At 34.2% G+C, this 17,007-nt stretch overlaps 1 protein-coding gene across 1 annotated transcript; it reads right to left on the reverse strand.

Moving 5' to 3' along the window:
* Positions 1-1,660: 1,660 nt before the first annotated feature.
* Positions 1,661-3,612, reverse strand: LOC107777420 (ethylene-responsive transcription factor CRF2-like). The gene has a single exon (XM_016597432.2). The coding sequence runs from the start codon at positions 3,047-3,049 to the stop codon at positions 1,970-1,972; it is 1,080 nt and encodes a 359-aa protein (XP_016452918.1). The 5' UTR covers positions 3,050-3,612; the 3' UTR covers positions 1,661-1,969.
* Positions 3,613-17,007: the final 13,395 nt, after the last annotated feature.

The following is a 17,007-nucleotide window of genomic DNA, read 5'->3' on the forward strand; positions in this document are numbered from 1 at the left end:
ATTGTAAAAAGAAATTTAAGGGCCTTTTAATATGTTTTAGCTTTAGGCCACAAAATCTGTTGAGTCGTCCCTGATCTTAGGTCTAGAATTTAAAAAATGACAATCCAGTGAACGAAATATTTCGTATTTACACAGGATCCGGGGATGGGTCGTACCTCATGGGTGTAATATAAACAGTCTACCCTGATGCAAGTACAAGTAACTAATTCGACAGTTTGGACCCATGACATTACACGAAAATAATTTTATTGTTGCTCCAGGGTTGAGTGTTTCATTTTTTTGTCCCTCCCATTATTCACGAATTTATTTCAGTGGGCGGATGTATAGTAGCCATTGCTGACACACTTATTGCCATCAACTTGAGCTATATATATTTTTTCAAAAAAAAAAAATCAACCATATTTTCAGAAATGAATACGAGTTCAATGTACATATAAAACAAGTGGTAAATAAAATCCTAGAGCAGCCTTTGACCATCTCTTCCCTTTAATTGTCCAAAAGAGAAGTGAGAAGTTAAAAACACTTCTAATTTAGGTAAAAAAAGAATCAAAATTAGTTGGCTAACGAGAAAGAGAAAGTCTCAAGTACAAATGCTTTGTGAATCTTGGATTTGGATGAGCAAAGTAATGAAACGTGGAAAAACCAAAACCAATACCCTCTTATCGTCCTCACCATATTGTGGTGGTACCAAAATTATTATCCTACTCAACTCATTCTCTATACATCTTTTTTCATTCGTGTTGGAGCCATAGTTAGGTAAAAGTTTTGTACATTTATTTTTTGTGTCATATTAGCACCTTTTCTCTTCGGTCCGGCCTTTTTTCGGACCTTACGTGAACTTAAAAATGCTTTTTGCATCGGGCAGTCTACATGAAATGAACATTGTTTAATTGTTCTCTTTTTTACTGATTTTTCAAATTTACATTCCACGAATAGTGCAAGTGCTAATATAATAGAGAACCAGTCACAAAAAATCGTGAAGAAAAAGAAATTTTGCACGTAAATTGGTACAGCTCCATGTTTTAGAGAAAAATGTAATAAGTTTACACTAACGGCTTAAAATATTATACTATCAAGTTAGTGGAAAGATGAGATATACAAACGGTCATATATGACTTTTTATTAAATTATTATTTATTATCCAGAAAACAAAAAACAAAAAATGGAATAAGAAAATAATACTGAAAAGTTGTACTTTTAAGTCACAATAATTTTTGTGTGAGTTAGTAAAAATCTTATAATTTTTGTATGAGAAAATAAAATTATACCACTTTAATGAAAAATATTCATAATTATATGATCATTTATAAAATTTATCCGAGTAATCTTATACATAAATAAAATCCAAGTGATACATAACTAAAAATGAAGCATTGAGAATGTGTTCAGGTTAAGCATGTGTAAATGCAGGTTAAAGCATTCATGCCATTTCATTCTTTTACCTAATTCCTATTGCTTCTCAAGTCACGTGTTCGTACACGTGCCTTTATCAGACAACCCCCCACCCCACAACCCCCACCCCACCCCCCAACCCCAACTACCCTTCAACTCCTGCTCACCAGACAGAATTCTTCAATGTTGCACTAACTTATTGGTCATTTATTGAAGATAGTTAAATTTAAATCAACCATAAATTAGCATTTAAATATCCTATTAATAATTTGTCAAGTGGTTTATTATTATTATCAACGTAACAGTAGTAAGGCAATAAACAAGAACAAAATAAAACGAAAGGTGGTAGAGCACGAAGCACAAAAACAACACTGTACCGCAAAACCTCGTCCATCACCGTTAATGTGACGGAGTTGTTACATACTTAGTACTAAATTACTCACTAATCACTCACATAAAACTAACATTAATTAACAAATTTAGACAAAATTAAAAAACGAGATTTAATTTAACTGCCGATGAAAATAGCGAACCCAACGCCGAGAATTAGTAGGCTCTGCAACTGTTTGTTTGAACTTCATAGAGCCATAAGCGGGTCAGACCCGAATATATCTCCGATATCTTGAAAGTAATCATCTTCGGGCCAGGAAGATGACCCGAATCCGAAATCATTGCTTGACCCGATAAACATGTCACTGCAAGTTTCTCCGAAAACGTTGTCGGGTAAAGCTGCCGGTTCAAACAAGTCGGGTATGGGAACCGGGTTTTCAAACAGGAACAAATCATCGGGAAACAAACTCTCAAATGGTGGAAACTCGCAGAAGTTTGAAATGTCATTTTCGTCCCTGAAATCCGAGTTCTTCTGAGCGGCTTCGGAGGGTAAACTCGGTAATGACTCAGCTTCAGCTTCTTCGTTATTCTGTGACTCTTCAAAAGATGTGGAAGCACAACGGAGAACGGACTTCGGCGACCGTTGATCGTTGTGTGACTCCTCGCCGGAGTTATAGCCGGAGGAGCAGCTGGTAGTCTTTGCCGGAGGAGGAGTGGCGAAGTTAGTGAGCGCGTCAGGTCCACGTAGCTGAATAGCCGCGTGGTCATAAACCATAGCAGCTTCTTCAGCAGTATCATAAGTACCTAACCAGAGCCGTACACGTCGCAATGGATCTCTGATCTCTGCCGCCCATTTGCCCCATGGCCGTTGCCGTACGCCGCGAAACTTTTTAACATTGTTCGCTTTTAACCCTCTCGCCGCCGTGGCCTCCGCCTTGGTAGCTCCGGCGTTCTTCTTCCGCCTCTTTGGCGCGACAGCACTTTCCGACCACCCATTTCTCAAAACCCCACTAACGCTTCTGTTACCGTTACTGTTACCGCCACTTTTAACGGTTTCTCCCATACAAGGCTCTATCCTCACTTCGTTAACAAATTTTTTCACTCTGTGACGGCCGTAGAGACCCTCCCCTTCATCACTGGAAGAGTCGGTAGCGTCAGCATCAGTGACAGTTATACGTACAACTCTAGGTCCACCGTTGGCAGCATTCATCTCCGGACACTTCCTCCGGCCGGTAACAGTTGCCGGAGCTGAAGGTTTAACCATAGTGGTTTGCTTTCTGTGTTCAGTATACTTAACTCTACTAGACAACATGGTTTGTTGGTCCATTTTTATGAGTGATTTTTCTCAGATTCGCATTTGAAAAAAAGGAAAAAGATTCTTGGAATAAAGACTTAAAGAAGAGAAGGGGGGACTCTTTTAAAAGCACAAGCTTTGTAGTAGTAACAGTTTTGGGGTATGAAAAGTGAAAAAACAAAAATCTTCAAAACTGATAGTGTTGGAAACCTCCTGTTTTAAGCACAGAAAGTTCAAGAAAAAGTAACAGAAAAGAATAGAAAAAATATCAGAATTTATACTCTCTAAGAGGCTCAAAGAGCAAAAGAGTAGACAGTACAGTGAACAAGAAAATGGGCTAGGTCAGTCCTGCAATAACACAGAAGGTGTACTGAGGAGTAAAAAAGAGGACATACACAGAAAAATTTCAGAAGAAACAGAGACAGAAACAATCACTTGCTATATGGAGTAAAAGTTCTGAGGAAACTAGGATTCTGTAGCTATTTTCAGGTCGATTTTCTTGTGAAAATCTCGGGGAAAGTTGAAAGAGAGAGTATGATTTTGAACTGTGTGTTTAGCTTTTTAGAGATAATAGAGGAAGTGTGAAGTAGGAAGTTTAGTAACAACTGGAAATCCAGTTATATAGGATCCGCTCGTCCAAACAGTACAACTCTTTTTTTTATTTTGCAAGTGAGGTTAAATTAAAAATGTTTAAACAGGATTATTTATAACTAATCCGAAGTTAAATGAAATTAACGTTGGGTTCTAATTGTATTGTAATATGGAGATATTTTACGAGCCGCCGCATTTTTGGAAGCAGTTGATAGTGACACGTGGATGAAGGTCCCACTAACGGCGTGAATTAACGGTATCGATAAGGGGGCGAAAAAGGGAGTTATGGACGGGCTGACTCAGCAATGGGCGGGACTTGTGAGTCTTGAAAAATGTGATTCAGGTCACGTGATACCGGACCGGACGGTTCCGTTAATTTAGTCAGTCAAATAGCTTAAGTACTACCACGTCAGTCTATCTTTGACTAAAAGTAATTTTAACCACCCATTAATTACGTTGAGATATACACAAATTTCTACCGGATAAAAGCTCGTAGAAAATATAAAATATGTGACATTTACACAAATTTTGATCACCTCAGCAGCTAGGTGCACAAGTTATTCGGCGTTCACGTAAGGTCCGAAAGTGACGCATCCAAGAAGTATGATATAAATAGTCTACTCTAATTCAAGTATTAATGTAACTTTCAAGGCTCGACCCCGTAACATATATATCACACGCGAACAACTTTAACGTTGCTCCGAGGCTCTCCATCACAAATTTTAATCACTTCAATGACAAATATTTTCACGTTAATTTATAACCTTAAAAGGTCAAATTGTTAGTTTGATGCAAATACACCTACAAGTGTTTTATCAATTATTCACTTCGTTTATTTTTGCTTGTCTACTATACTAAAAATATATTTTTATTTTTATTTGTCGATTTAAGCAAATCAAGAGAAAGACAAAAAATATTCTTGTTTTACCCCTATATTTAATTACTCATAAATCATTTCACAATGCATTTTGAAATATATTATTATCACGGGTAAAATTGTAAAACAAATACTTCATTTATTTTCTCTTTAATTAAGTGCAAAGTCAAAAATGAACAACTAAAAATAAAAAAAGGGAATAACATGTGTTCATCATAGAGTATATTATTTATCATTCTTTTCAGGTTATTAATTCATATTACTTGTTAAAAATAATTATTTGTAATTTACTTTAACATTTAAATTGTTATTTTATAAAAATTAAACACGCTATTAAATTGCCTTTCTATTTTTTTAACAGATTTAATTGTCTTTCTGCTACACAAAGAACTTTGAGTGGTCAGATTAATAAAAATAAAAATTAACGAGCCAAAAGTAATTACAGTAAATAAGAAGTAGTAACTTAGCGTAACTATTAATCAATAGTAGATTAAATAAGCAATTTCTTTTTAGTATATTTGCTAATTTCCCTCGTTCAGTGTTTTGGCACCTAATGTCTCGAGGCCTATAACATAAAAGTTAATCTTTTACTACTTGGCATGTTAAACTTTATTTTAATGAAATTGTATAGTTTTGCCTCCTTAATTACAGTTCGGAATAATGTGGGAAGGCAACTTGCGTTTAGGCCAAAATTTATATAAAGTTTTGGTTTTGTCTTGTATTTCCTTTTTCTTTTTCGGCTGACCTTGCTCATTTTCACTTTTCTAAAATTTCAGTAGATTGTTTTCCCTGTTATCGCCCGCTTTTCCGAGAATATACTCTTTAGACATTGCTTCACATATTTTTTCTTTTTCTAGTTAAAAGTTCTTCAATCAAATAAAAGTGATAAAATATTATACATAAATAACCTTCGAAATTAAAAGTTGTGTTAAATTTTCAGGATGTTTGATAATTTAGGATAAAATTAAATACAAGTACTCATATAGTCGAAATAGTAAAACTTTTTTTGTTCTACTTTAATTTCAAAGAAAGATAATCATATAGGATTAGTTGTAATTGGTTAAAGAGCTGATTGAGATTAACAATGAGGTATAATGGGAAATTTAACCCCCTAAAGCCAAATTTTAATAAGAGTATTAAACTTTCTTACACTACATATCTAGATATTCACACACATACCAAAAAATTAATATTTTTTTCGTTCTCCTTTTTTATAATAAAGTATTCTTATGAGACATAAAGTCATTAACTATACATAACAATATTATTATTTATATTTGATAAGGGTTAATTCAAGTTGATAAGATGTTAGCCATGTCCTTAAAATATATTACTTTGGATCTTCTTGTAAAAACTTTTATTTACTAACATGATGATTTGAGTAGTTTAATTCAAAGTTTTAAACTATTTTTACTATTAAAAGGTAGGTACTCTTTATTTCTTTCTATTTTTAAAAAAGATTTTATACATTTTTTTTTTAAAGTTTTCAAGAAATTTCATTACTATCTAAGGGAAAATAAAATCATAAAATCCACTATTAAAATTTTTTATGATCTAAAGCAAATAATTACTAGCCTCCCTCTTTAACCCTTGTTCACATTTAAAGATTTATTTTTCCAAAAACATAATAGAATGTTTCCCTTTTGTCATTAGCGAAATAATTCGACCGCAAACATCTCTAGATGCATGATTTTCTCAAGAAACATTAATTCCACACCAAACTGCTAAAGTTTCAAGAATTTTTTATGGAAAAAAAGATAAGTATGATTAGAATTTAAAAGGAACGAAAGAATGGGACTCTTAAAATTTAGACGCAATGATTCTGAATTTCAAAAGAGTTAGGAAATATATATATTTAACTTTATCAACGCCAAAACACTGAGTTCAACCGAACACGAAACTTTTGGTAGAGTGGAGAGTCGTGAGAATTTTTGCCTATTAATGTCTTGAGGGAGAAATGTTTTGAGTTTATGAGTTAAAGATTCTAGAAAAAGATAAATTATTTATATATTCAGAAGATTACTTAATATAAATATAGAGTTTTCACGAAAGATATTAAATTTTACCAAGTCATAGCTAGAGCTCTGGCTCCATCCTCTTACTCGAAGAGCAATTTATTGCCTACATGGTTCAAGTTCAGACCAGGAAACAGAACAAGAACAAGAACAAGTGATGAACTAAGTATAAGGGAAAATATGTTTACTCATAAAATAGTACAGTTAAATGTGTAACGTAGTTTATAAAAAAGTGAATCGATTTGATCCAAAAACAATAAAGAAATAGAACAAAAAATAAGATTAGCGATTGAAATTAATTGAGAATAGAAAGCCTGATTCTGAGTTCGGTCTTTCCGAGAGCAAAAGCAGTAACAATGATAAAAATACTTTAGATTGAGCTTGAAACAATATGTTATAGCTTTTGTGTGCAAAATATTTTTCATGTCCCACAGTGATGGTTAATCCTCCTATTTATCGCTTTATTGAGGGAGACAAGACCCCAAATCAAGCTCTTCTTGAATAAGAAAATTCGTCATTGATGCGTGCATAACGATTGGCTTTGAATGCAAATATTCTCTATAATAACATCTTATTAATTAAATGTTATCCGATGTCAAGTCTTTGAGTCATTACCATTGATTGTGCTCCCTTCGGGATCCACCCCGTACCGATTACCGACTTCGCCATCGATTCTCATCATTCGTCGATACAACTTTTATTTGTTCTCAGTTCCACGTATCACCTCGCTGTTTAGCTACTTGTTATCAACTGATTTTACCCCATGCAGAGTATAATACTAACTTGGGAACTAAAGTTGTCTGAGATTACTAGGAAAACTACTTAGCCGGTCCAAGGTTATTGGGTTGCTTGATTACTAACAAATCCAAACATTCCTTAACACCATATCAAACAAACACAGCCGTCTAGTCTTTGTTTCATTCGATCATTTTTTTTTAAAATAAAATTTTCGAATTAAAATTTCTTAAGAGCGGCTAATCATTTATAATCATGGCCACCATACCATGATTAATTTTTCCTTTTAATGCCGGATAAGTAATTACTCGGTTATAGCAGTAAGATAATTAACTAAACTTTCCACTTCCATAGTAAAAATCGAACGTTTTGTAGAGTTTGGAGTTGTCTTTTGACATTAATATGAGGTTTTTAGCAGTTTCCTATTGCAATGACTAGCAACTGTCAAATCAACTTCAGATAACCAAGTACACTAAAAAAAAATTTGGAAAATTTCGAGCGAAACTTGCGGCTGCTATTCTTCGAGTAGATACTGGATAATTTGCTCAATGTGAGATAACTCGCAAACCATACAGGAGATGTAAACCATACTAGGAAAACTCGGTGCGACGAGCTTTGGCCAAAGAGACTTCTGATGAGGGCAATCGGTCCCAGCTTTCCCATGTGGGAAACATCTTACTAATCAACTCAGCCAAGTTATATTATCAGGAAATTATCAGGCTATCTGCATTTAATTTTAAATTAGGTTATTGTGTAAAAATCTTTTACACTGATATAGGAAAAAAATGAAAATCATTACATAAGCTACTAATTAATTAATATGTAAAATACTTGTCAGTACAAAAGATTTGCATGGGGAGAAACAACTCATTACAAATTTAAAGTTCTAATAATATTGCTCTTTTATCAATGTTTTGATAAAATAATTTTTTTTATTTTGGATGCGTCTCAGTTACTACCATTATAAACCATAACTAGTTTGTAGGCAACAAAAAAAATCACTTTAAAAGGTTTGTGATTAGCCAAGTGCTGAATCAATTTTGGCCAGAGGAAATAATTACTTCTTTAATTGAAGACTTACATTAATTGTATTTGACTTTAGAGTGAAAAAATTGGACTAGTAAAAGGAGGCTACAAGTTGAAAATATTTAAGAAATATATTTGAGCGGCCATTTGAAACAAAACAAATGACAGGTTATAGAGAATAATTGTCATGTAATATTAATGTCGCTGTTATAAGAATAATGATGTTCCAAATTCCACTTGATATGATCTATATCCAAACAAAAAAATCATAATCAAGCCAAAATTAGTAACTTGATAATAAAAGATGCAAACAAAATTCTCCTAACGTATATGAAAAAGTTGATTCAAGTCTTTTTCTTCTTTAGCACTTAGTTTATGTAGGATAGAGGTTAATACATATTTAATTTGTTAAGTTATCAACTAGGGTCTTTTTCAGTTTTAGCCCGCGTAAACAATTATTTGCATTCAGTAACCAAAAAAGTGTATAAAATTTATATAATTTTTGTATATAATATACAATATATATATATACACACACGCACACACACAATTTTTCGACTATTATTTTTTAGAGCTGCTATATATTGTCATATTTCCTTGATAGATAATATAATACAAGGATTATTTATGTACTTACTTTAAAAGGGTATTTATCTAGCATGATTTTTCGCATAACTTAATATGAATATTATTTAATACCGTAAATAAAGGCAAAAAAAATTTTACGCAACCAAGTAAGTATTTTAGTATTTTATGCGAAATAATAATTTTGTTGGGATTAATTTATTCCAATACAATCAACATAAGGGCCCCTTTTTGTTTGCCTGGCATTACCCCATTAAGCTATGAACTTATAAATGATGTGTTTTTAGGTATCTTTGAATCATTATTTGTTTGGTCTAACCAAAATATACAAAATAACTCATAAGTATTTGCCGTTTAATTTGTCCTTTATATAGCTTTTGGATCATTTATCATCACTTTCCGCTTAGTATTTATTACTTGTTTTTATATCTCAAAGGGGGGCAAAAAATATTTAAATTACCGAATAAAAAAACGTGATTAACATATGGGGACCTTGTAAAAGAATTAATGTGTACTTAACAATTGATGTAAACCATTGAATTTTACATAAGTTTGACCATGTTGTCGTTAAGCAAAGAGCAAGGATTGATTAATTCTCATTAAGGCAATAGCCTAAACTAGCTATAGTACACTTCACTACGTGATTCAAAAAAAGACTGCAGTGAAATTTGATCCTATTAATATTGATTCCTCTTGTTTTATTAGAGCTTAATTATGCAATTTCAAACTCGTTGAATAAAAGAATCTACCCAAAGGGAAGAGAACAAAGTGTATAGTATACAATGCTATAAGTTTGCTAACTTTGTTGATAAATTGTTCTCTCATATATTCATAATAACAATAAAGGTTGTTGGAGTATATTATTGTCCTCCATTCCAATCTATTAATCAATATCTCCACGCTATATATTATTTTGGGCATTTGTTTTTGTTTACCTCGGAAATACGAGTAACAATTAAATTTGATTTGTGGTTTAAAGATATGTGATTTAGTTCAATACTAATTAATAATCAAGAAGTATAGCTAGTAAATGGAAGAAAGGAGTAAATTAAACCAGTGTTTGCTAGGCAGTATCGACCTCGAGATGGACCAAGAACATTAAAACAAGAATAATAAAGCTAAAGGACAATTCTGATGAACGATGAGCGAAAAAATAAGAGTGTATATTCTTTGCCAATGATTAGATTATGTTTACAAATAATTGGGGTCCCCTTTATATAGTAGGGGAACCCTAAATAAGGTACATTTCTATTTACAGTAGGAAATCTTATTGGGACAGCTGTATAACCGCCTAGTACGGATTTGTACTAATTCGTACAAATCTATTCCGGAATTTACGCCACGATCTTGGGGACGTAGCGGAAGTCTTGCTCATTCTGTTACAAACTCGTAACGACATTATCTCGAGGCTGGTCACGTTTGGCCTCGATGTTTATCAGACACTTTGATCTTCGAAGCCCCTTATTGGGCTCGCTCCTGATCTATTTCGATCTCACTCTTGAAGTAACCCTCGAGCCCACGAAATCGAGTAGCTCCGATTTCCACTGTATACAGTTTTAAGAAACAGCTTTTATTATGTCTTTATTGTTTCATAGCATCATAAACATATCAAGAATGCAGTGATTAAACTCAGTACGGAGCAACCTATGCTGAGAGATGTTAATTGACACCTTTTTGCCGAAATATTAAATTGTTTAGTTAGGTGAAAATTTAATTTTTATGTATATATATATATATATATATATATATATATATATATATATATATATATATATTATGTTGGCCCAATTTATTTATTTTTTTGTGTGTTTACTTTTGTATATCTTGACACCCTTAAATAAAATTACTAGCTCAACCACTGCTGATAGTATAAAAATATTTTGCACCATCAATGTTTTTCACCATGTTGTAGAAGGTAATATGTCCTATTTTTCAGGTTATTACTATTTCTTTTTTTCTCGATTACTTAGAAGTTAAATATGGTTATGTGACGACCCAAAGGGTCATCACCTGTTTTCTTACCCATTATGTGCTTCCGAGGTCTTGAAAACCTCATTTAGAGTCGCTTCGATCTACGTGCGCAGTCCGGGCGCGTAGCCGGAAAGCTAAAATATGAAATTCTGTGAAAAAAGGTTAAGTCTTGACTTTAAAATGAATAAATTTGAATTCGGTCAATATTTTGGGTAAACGGATCCGGACCCGTGATTTGACGGTCCCGGAGGGTCCGTATGAAAATATGGGACTCGGGCGTATGCCCGAAATCGAATTCCGAGGTCCCTAGCTCGAGAAATGAATTTTTAAGTGAAATTATTTTCAGAAATTGTTTAAGGAAATTTGAAGTGAAAACTAATTAGAAAGCAATGGTATCGGGCCCGTATTTTGGTTCCGGCCCGGGGTACAGGTCTTATATATGACTTGAGTCATTCCTGTGAAATTTGGTTAAAAACGAACGTCGTTTGACGTGATCCGGACCTTAATTGAGAAATTTGATGTTTAAAAGAGTTTTGAGAAATATTATTGATCTCGAGGTTTAATTCGATGCTCGTGATGTTATTTTGGTAATTTGAGTACACGAATATGTCCGTAGAATGTTTTTGAGGTTGTGTGTATACTTGGGTACGAGTTTCGAGGGCTCGGGTGAGTTTCGAGTAGGTTCCGAGATGCCTTAGGCTTAGAAAGTCTGGTGTTGCAGGTTCAGGAAGCCACAGTCTTTGAACCCTCTAGTGCGGTCCGCGAGAAATAGCGTGTGACAGCGGAGGGGCCAGCGCGGCCGCGGTGGCCTTTGTGCGGTCCGCGGTGGAAGCTCTGCGGCCGCAGTCGCCTTTGTGCGGTCCGCACAGGGTGCTCAACTGCAGGTTTTAAGGGAGGGGCCAGCGCGGCCGCGGTCGCCTTAGCGCGGTCCGCGGTGGAGGCTGTGTGGCCGCGGTCCATTTGATGCGCTCCGCACTGGGGGTCTGAGAGGGGTATAAATAAACGGGAATTTCAATTAATTTTTACTTTTCAAAACCCCAAAACATATGAGACGATTTTTCAAACAACTTTTCTTCTCCAAAACGTTGGTAAGTGATTTCTAACTCATTTTCTTCACTCCTTAACATCTTTTAACATGATTTCAACTTCAAATCAAATATTTTTCATGGGGGAAATTGGGTGTTTTGGGTAGATCCTAAGTTTTCTAAAATTGGAATTTGGACCTCAATTTGAGGTCCGATTTCAAAATAAATTATATATTTGGATTCGTGGGGGAATGGGTAATCAGGTTTTGATCCGAACCTCGGGTTTCGACCACGTGAGCCTGGGGATGATTTCTGACTTTTGGGTAAAACTTTAGAAAACTCATTTTCATGCATTGGGGTTGATTCATTTAGCACTTATTGATGTAATTAAGTAACTTGTTACTAGATTCAAGCGAATTGGTGGTGGAATCAAGGGGTAAAGCTATAGTTGAGACTTAAGTGGTGATCAAGGCATCGAGGTAAGTATTTGGTCTAACCCTAGCTTGAAGGATTAGGAGTTGAGTCATACTTGCTACTTACTTCTTGTTGAGTACGACGTATACGCATGGCGATGAGTATCTATACGTTGGTGTCAAGCATGATCGCGAGTCTTAAATTGAAAGTTGTTGTGTTCTTAAATGACACTTGGGTGCTTTACTTAATGATCTTCTATGATTGAGCATTTTCAATAATTAAACTGAGTACAAGTTGAGTTGAGATTGGTTATAGGTGATTCTCCCTTGCCGGGATGACTAATTCAATATTGTTGTTCCCTTGCCGGGAAAATTATAATATTGTTTTGTTCCCTTGCCGGGAAGTTATTATATTTTTTATGTTTTTTTGCCGGGATTTCTTGTGATTGTGTGATGAAATGTAAAAGGGAGCGGGTGGTACGTCTACCAGAAGATATAATGAAATGGGAGCGGGTGGTACGCCTACCACGAAACGTAATGAAATGGGAGCGGATGGTACGCCTAGCACAAGATATAATAAAATGGGAGCAAGTGGTATGCCTACCACGAGATATAATGAAATGAGAGCGAGTGGTACTTCTACCACGAGATATAATGAAATGGGAGCGGGTGGTACGCCTACCACAAGATATAATGAAATGGGAGAGGGTGGTACGCCTACCACGAGATATGATGAAATGGGAGCAGGTGATACGCCTACCACAAGATATAATGAAATGGGAGCGGGTGGTATGCCTACGATAAGATATGCTGAAATGGGAGCGGGTGGTACGCCTACCACAAGATATGAGAAATGGGATCGGGTTGCACACCTGCAACAAGATGAAACTGAAAGTGAAAGTTGCCTTATTTTTCTTTATCCGTGTTAGAAGTTAAATTGTAGTTTCCTTACTATTCTTTGATATTCTGTTTTATCTGCTACTTCCGGAGCATGTTTCCCCTTTCCCAGCTTTGATTGCTTATTAAATGTTTACTTTTCCGCCATATAGTATATAACTGCACAGATTTATCTGGAGTCTGGTCCTAGCCTCGTCACTACCTCGCCGGGGTTAGGCCAGACACTTACCAGTACATGGGGTCGGTTGTGCTGATACTACATTCTGTGCTCATTTGCACAGATCCAGGTCTTGGACAGCAGTAGTAGCAAGGGAGCCAACTTTCAGTCCAGTGAGACACCGAGGTAGCCTTGCAAGCGTCCGCAGGCCCGGCGTCTCCTCTATCTTTATTTCAGTCTGTTATCTCATGTATTCGAGACAAACAGTTTATATTTTTCTTTCAAACAGTTATATTTAGTACTCTTAGAAGTTCGTGAGTAATGTGACACCAGTTCTTGGGTAGAGACATATGTTGATTTCCGTATTATTGTTTAGTTTCTTTAATTTAAGTCTTCCGTATATTCATTAAATTTCGTTGTTTTCATGCTATCACTGATAATCGTTAAAAGAAGTGATTTGTTAATGAAGTAAGTTGTTAAGGATTGACTTGCCTAGCTCACATTAGTAGGCGTCATCACGACTTCCGAGGGTGGGAATTCCGGGTCGTGACAGGTTATAGAAGGTAACATGTCATATTTTTGAGGTTGCTAATCCCATCTTTTGTTCTATTATTTAGAAGTTAAACTCCATCTTTATTAGCAACTAAACCATGTTTTAAGGAATTTCATTTTTTTCGTTTGTTTCATTGGGGTTGGGAGTACTGGGGATGGGTCGGTGGCTATTAGCTGGAGACAACCAACAATTAAGGAAGTATGTGAGACACACTAGTATTTAATCACGACTTATGTTGATTAGTAAATGAATAACAAGTACTATAAGGACACTCGCATCATTAAATTATCTTGGGTTTAGAAAAAAATATAGTAGTATTAAGCACAATTACTATGTAATTAAAGAGTTAGAAATATGAATATTTTTATATTTCGTTGGGAAATATGAGGAGTTAATAAAAATTACAAAAACAATAATAGAGTACAAAGTTGTATTGAAGAAAAGTAAAAATGAGTAACATAAATTTTATGTATATAAGATATATTAAAGCTTTTCATTTATAAAAAGTGTAGAATATTTTGGGAAAACTCAAAAGAAAAAGGTAAGCTTAGCTAGCATTCGAATCATAAGGTGTGTGGTTCTATGTGGAAATAGTTGAAAAAATTGGCATAAATTGCCTTATTTTTTTTTATTTTTTTTTGGGTGTATGTTTATAAGATCCAAGGGTGAAAGTGAAGAAGAGTTAATTATAGGTATTAGCAAAGACAAAATAAGAGCTAGTTTTGTGGTTTTCTTTTTCTTGGACTAAACAAAATATTCAACGTGCATGAGACCACAGACAAAAGACGACAAGCAATTATGAAACATTAGAATCGACAAAGTACTCTCTTGAGAAAGTTTCTCGTTAAATTTTACATTAATTGATGTTTGTTTGGATTTCTCAAATCTTGAAAGACTTTGACGTTGTTAATGTTTTCATTGATTGTTTTTTGGATTCTCAAAAATACGACGAAATTTCTAATTATTTGTTTATTTGCAAGTTGGTATTTGCAAGTGGGGGTGGTGGAGGTTTTAGGAAGAAGTTTCATAGAATACAAAACAACAAACAAAAAGCATCAACCCCAAGATAGCAAGTGGAGTACTAAGGTTGATTACTTTGAGCCACGAAAAATGGAGAAAAACAATTCAAAATAATTAATCCTTTTTTTAATTGGAGACAGAATTATAGTAGTTTCTAATTGGGTTCTATGTCAAAATTATGCATCAAGTTCCAGATTACTACCTTGATTTATGCTGTGTGCTTAATAGAATTACGAACCCATTATATTATAGGGATGAAGTCGGTAAAGGGGAAAGGTTTCATTTGTCTAAAATAATACAGCAACAACAATATATCCAGTGTAATTGTATTAGTGGAGTCTGAGAAGAATATAATGTATATGTAGACTTTTCTCCTACTTTATGCTAGATAGAAAAGTTATTCCGATAAACCCTTGATTCAAGAAAAATAACTCGTCCAAAATAATGAAAAAAACAAAAAAAAAAACATTTAAGTTATCTTTAATTTTTTCTTCAAGCATTTACTGTTTTAGCGCCCACTACTAAAATTTCGGGCAAGATCGTTCAAAAAAACCGACCAAAGTGGGTCGATAATGGCCAATAACCGTCCAAAACGCGACCATTTACGTGTGGACGGTATTTTGAAGGTCGGAAGGGCATACTGTTGCTAATCTATGTTCGAAACCAGAAAATCAGAGAAGTAAAGAAATGCTAGTTCAATAAATGAAAATAGAAATTCCGAGCCCACAAGTTTATTGTATGTCCTTAAGGATTTAATCCCCTCACTGTTGCCCAAGGTTATGGATTAATTCCTCCCGGATAGAAAGGAATAACTATTATGTGATAGCGGCACTACAAATTACAGCGAACTCAATAAACGGAGCAAATCACATTTGACACTTTATTTATTTGAAAAAATAATGCTACAATGCAGAAAAGATGAGAGATATTTTCAGATTTTTCATGTCTAAAAAATGAGGCCAAGCCTCTAAATTTATAGACAAAGGAAGGATGATATGGAGAGGTGCAACCCAAAAGGTGCAACCCAAAAGGTGCCTCTTCCATTTCTCATTCACACCCTTTAAAGAAAAAAAAAACGCAACACATACCGACCAAAGTTGGTCGTTCAATTAAATTCAAAAAAAAAAAAACCGAAAAAACTAAGTTGGTTGATATTTTAATTATGTAATTAAAAAATGCACCATATGAGAATTGAACCGGGGTCTGTACTGTGGCAAGATACTATTCTACCACTAGACCATTGGTGTATTTTATTTTAAGACTGTCTTTTATTTCATTTATACTCTTTAATTGTATTTTCACACGAAAATAACTAACCAAAGTTGGTCGATTTTTTAAAATGACCGTCCGAATTACCGACGGATTTCGGTCGGTTTTTTAATATTAATTTTAATTTATTTTAAATGAAAAACCGATCAAAGTTGGTCGGTTTCTTGAAAAATAAATTTCGCGGGACTCAAAAATAGTTTCCCGCATTTTTGCGCAAAAGAAAATCGACCAAAGTTAGTTGGTTTCGTAAAAAAAAAAAAATATTTTGAAAACCGACCAACTTTGGTCAGTTTTTGGCCTATTTTTTGACCGACCATTATGATCTGTTTTTGCCGAATTTCTAGTAGTTGCTCCCTAAGTCCTACGAAAAAAAAAAAAAAAACTTCATCCTCAAAACTCAAATCAGATGAATTAAGAAACTCGATTCCACCACATTCTTAAATAGTTCATCTAAGTTAATTTCGTATATACTCGTACATTGATTTCTTAAGTTTTATTAAGCAGAGTTATACATCTACAAAAAGAATATTATAGCACGGCTACTATATTAAAGATTAATAGAGTTTTTTTTAACAGCATAGTCAAGAAAAAAATGATTTGACTCCAAATATATAGTGTTATGTGAAAGTAGACAAGAGAAAGGATTTTAGAAATGGGAAAATTTAAGCTACATTTGTCATAGTACATTTTGAAAGAAAAATGACATGGAAAATTCATCGGATTTTCGTTATAAATTAAGGGAGAGGAAAAAGAAGATATTTGTCTGCATGTGTTATTTTAGATTTTGTACATGTCAAATCAGTATATTATTGTACCTATACGTTTTCATAGGACAACAAATAAGACAGGTTTAGTGT

The sequence above is a fragment of the Nicotiana tabacum genome, chromosome 1 (assembly GCF_000715075.1).
Source record: "Nicotiana tabacum cultivar K326 chromosome 1, ASM71507v2, whole genome shotgun sequence".
NCBI classification, from domain to species: Eukaryota; Viridiplantae; Streptophyta; class Magnoliopsida; order Solanales; family Solanaceae; genus Nicotiana; species Nicotiana tabacum.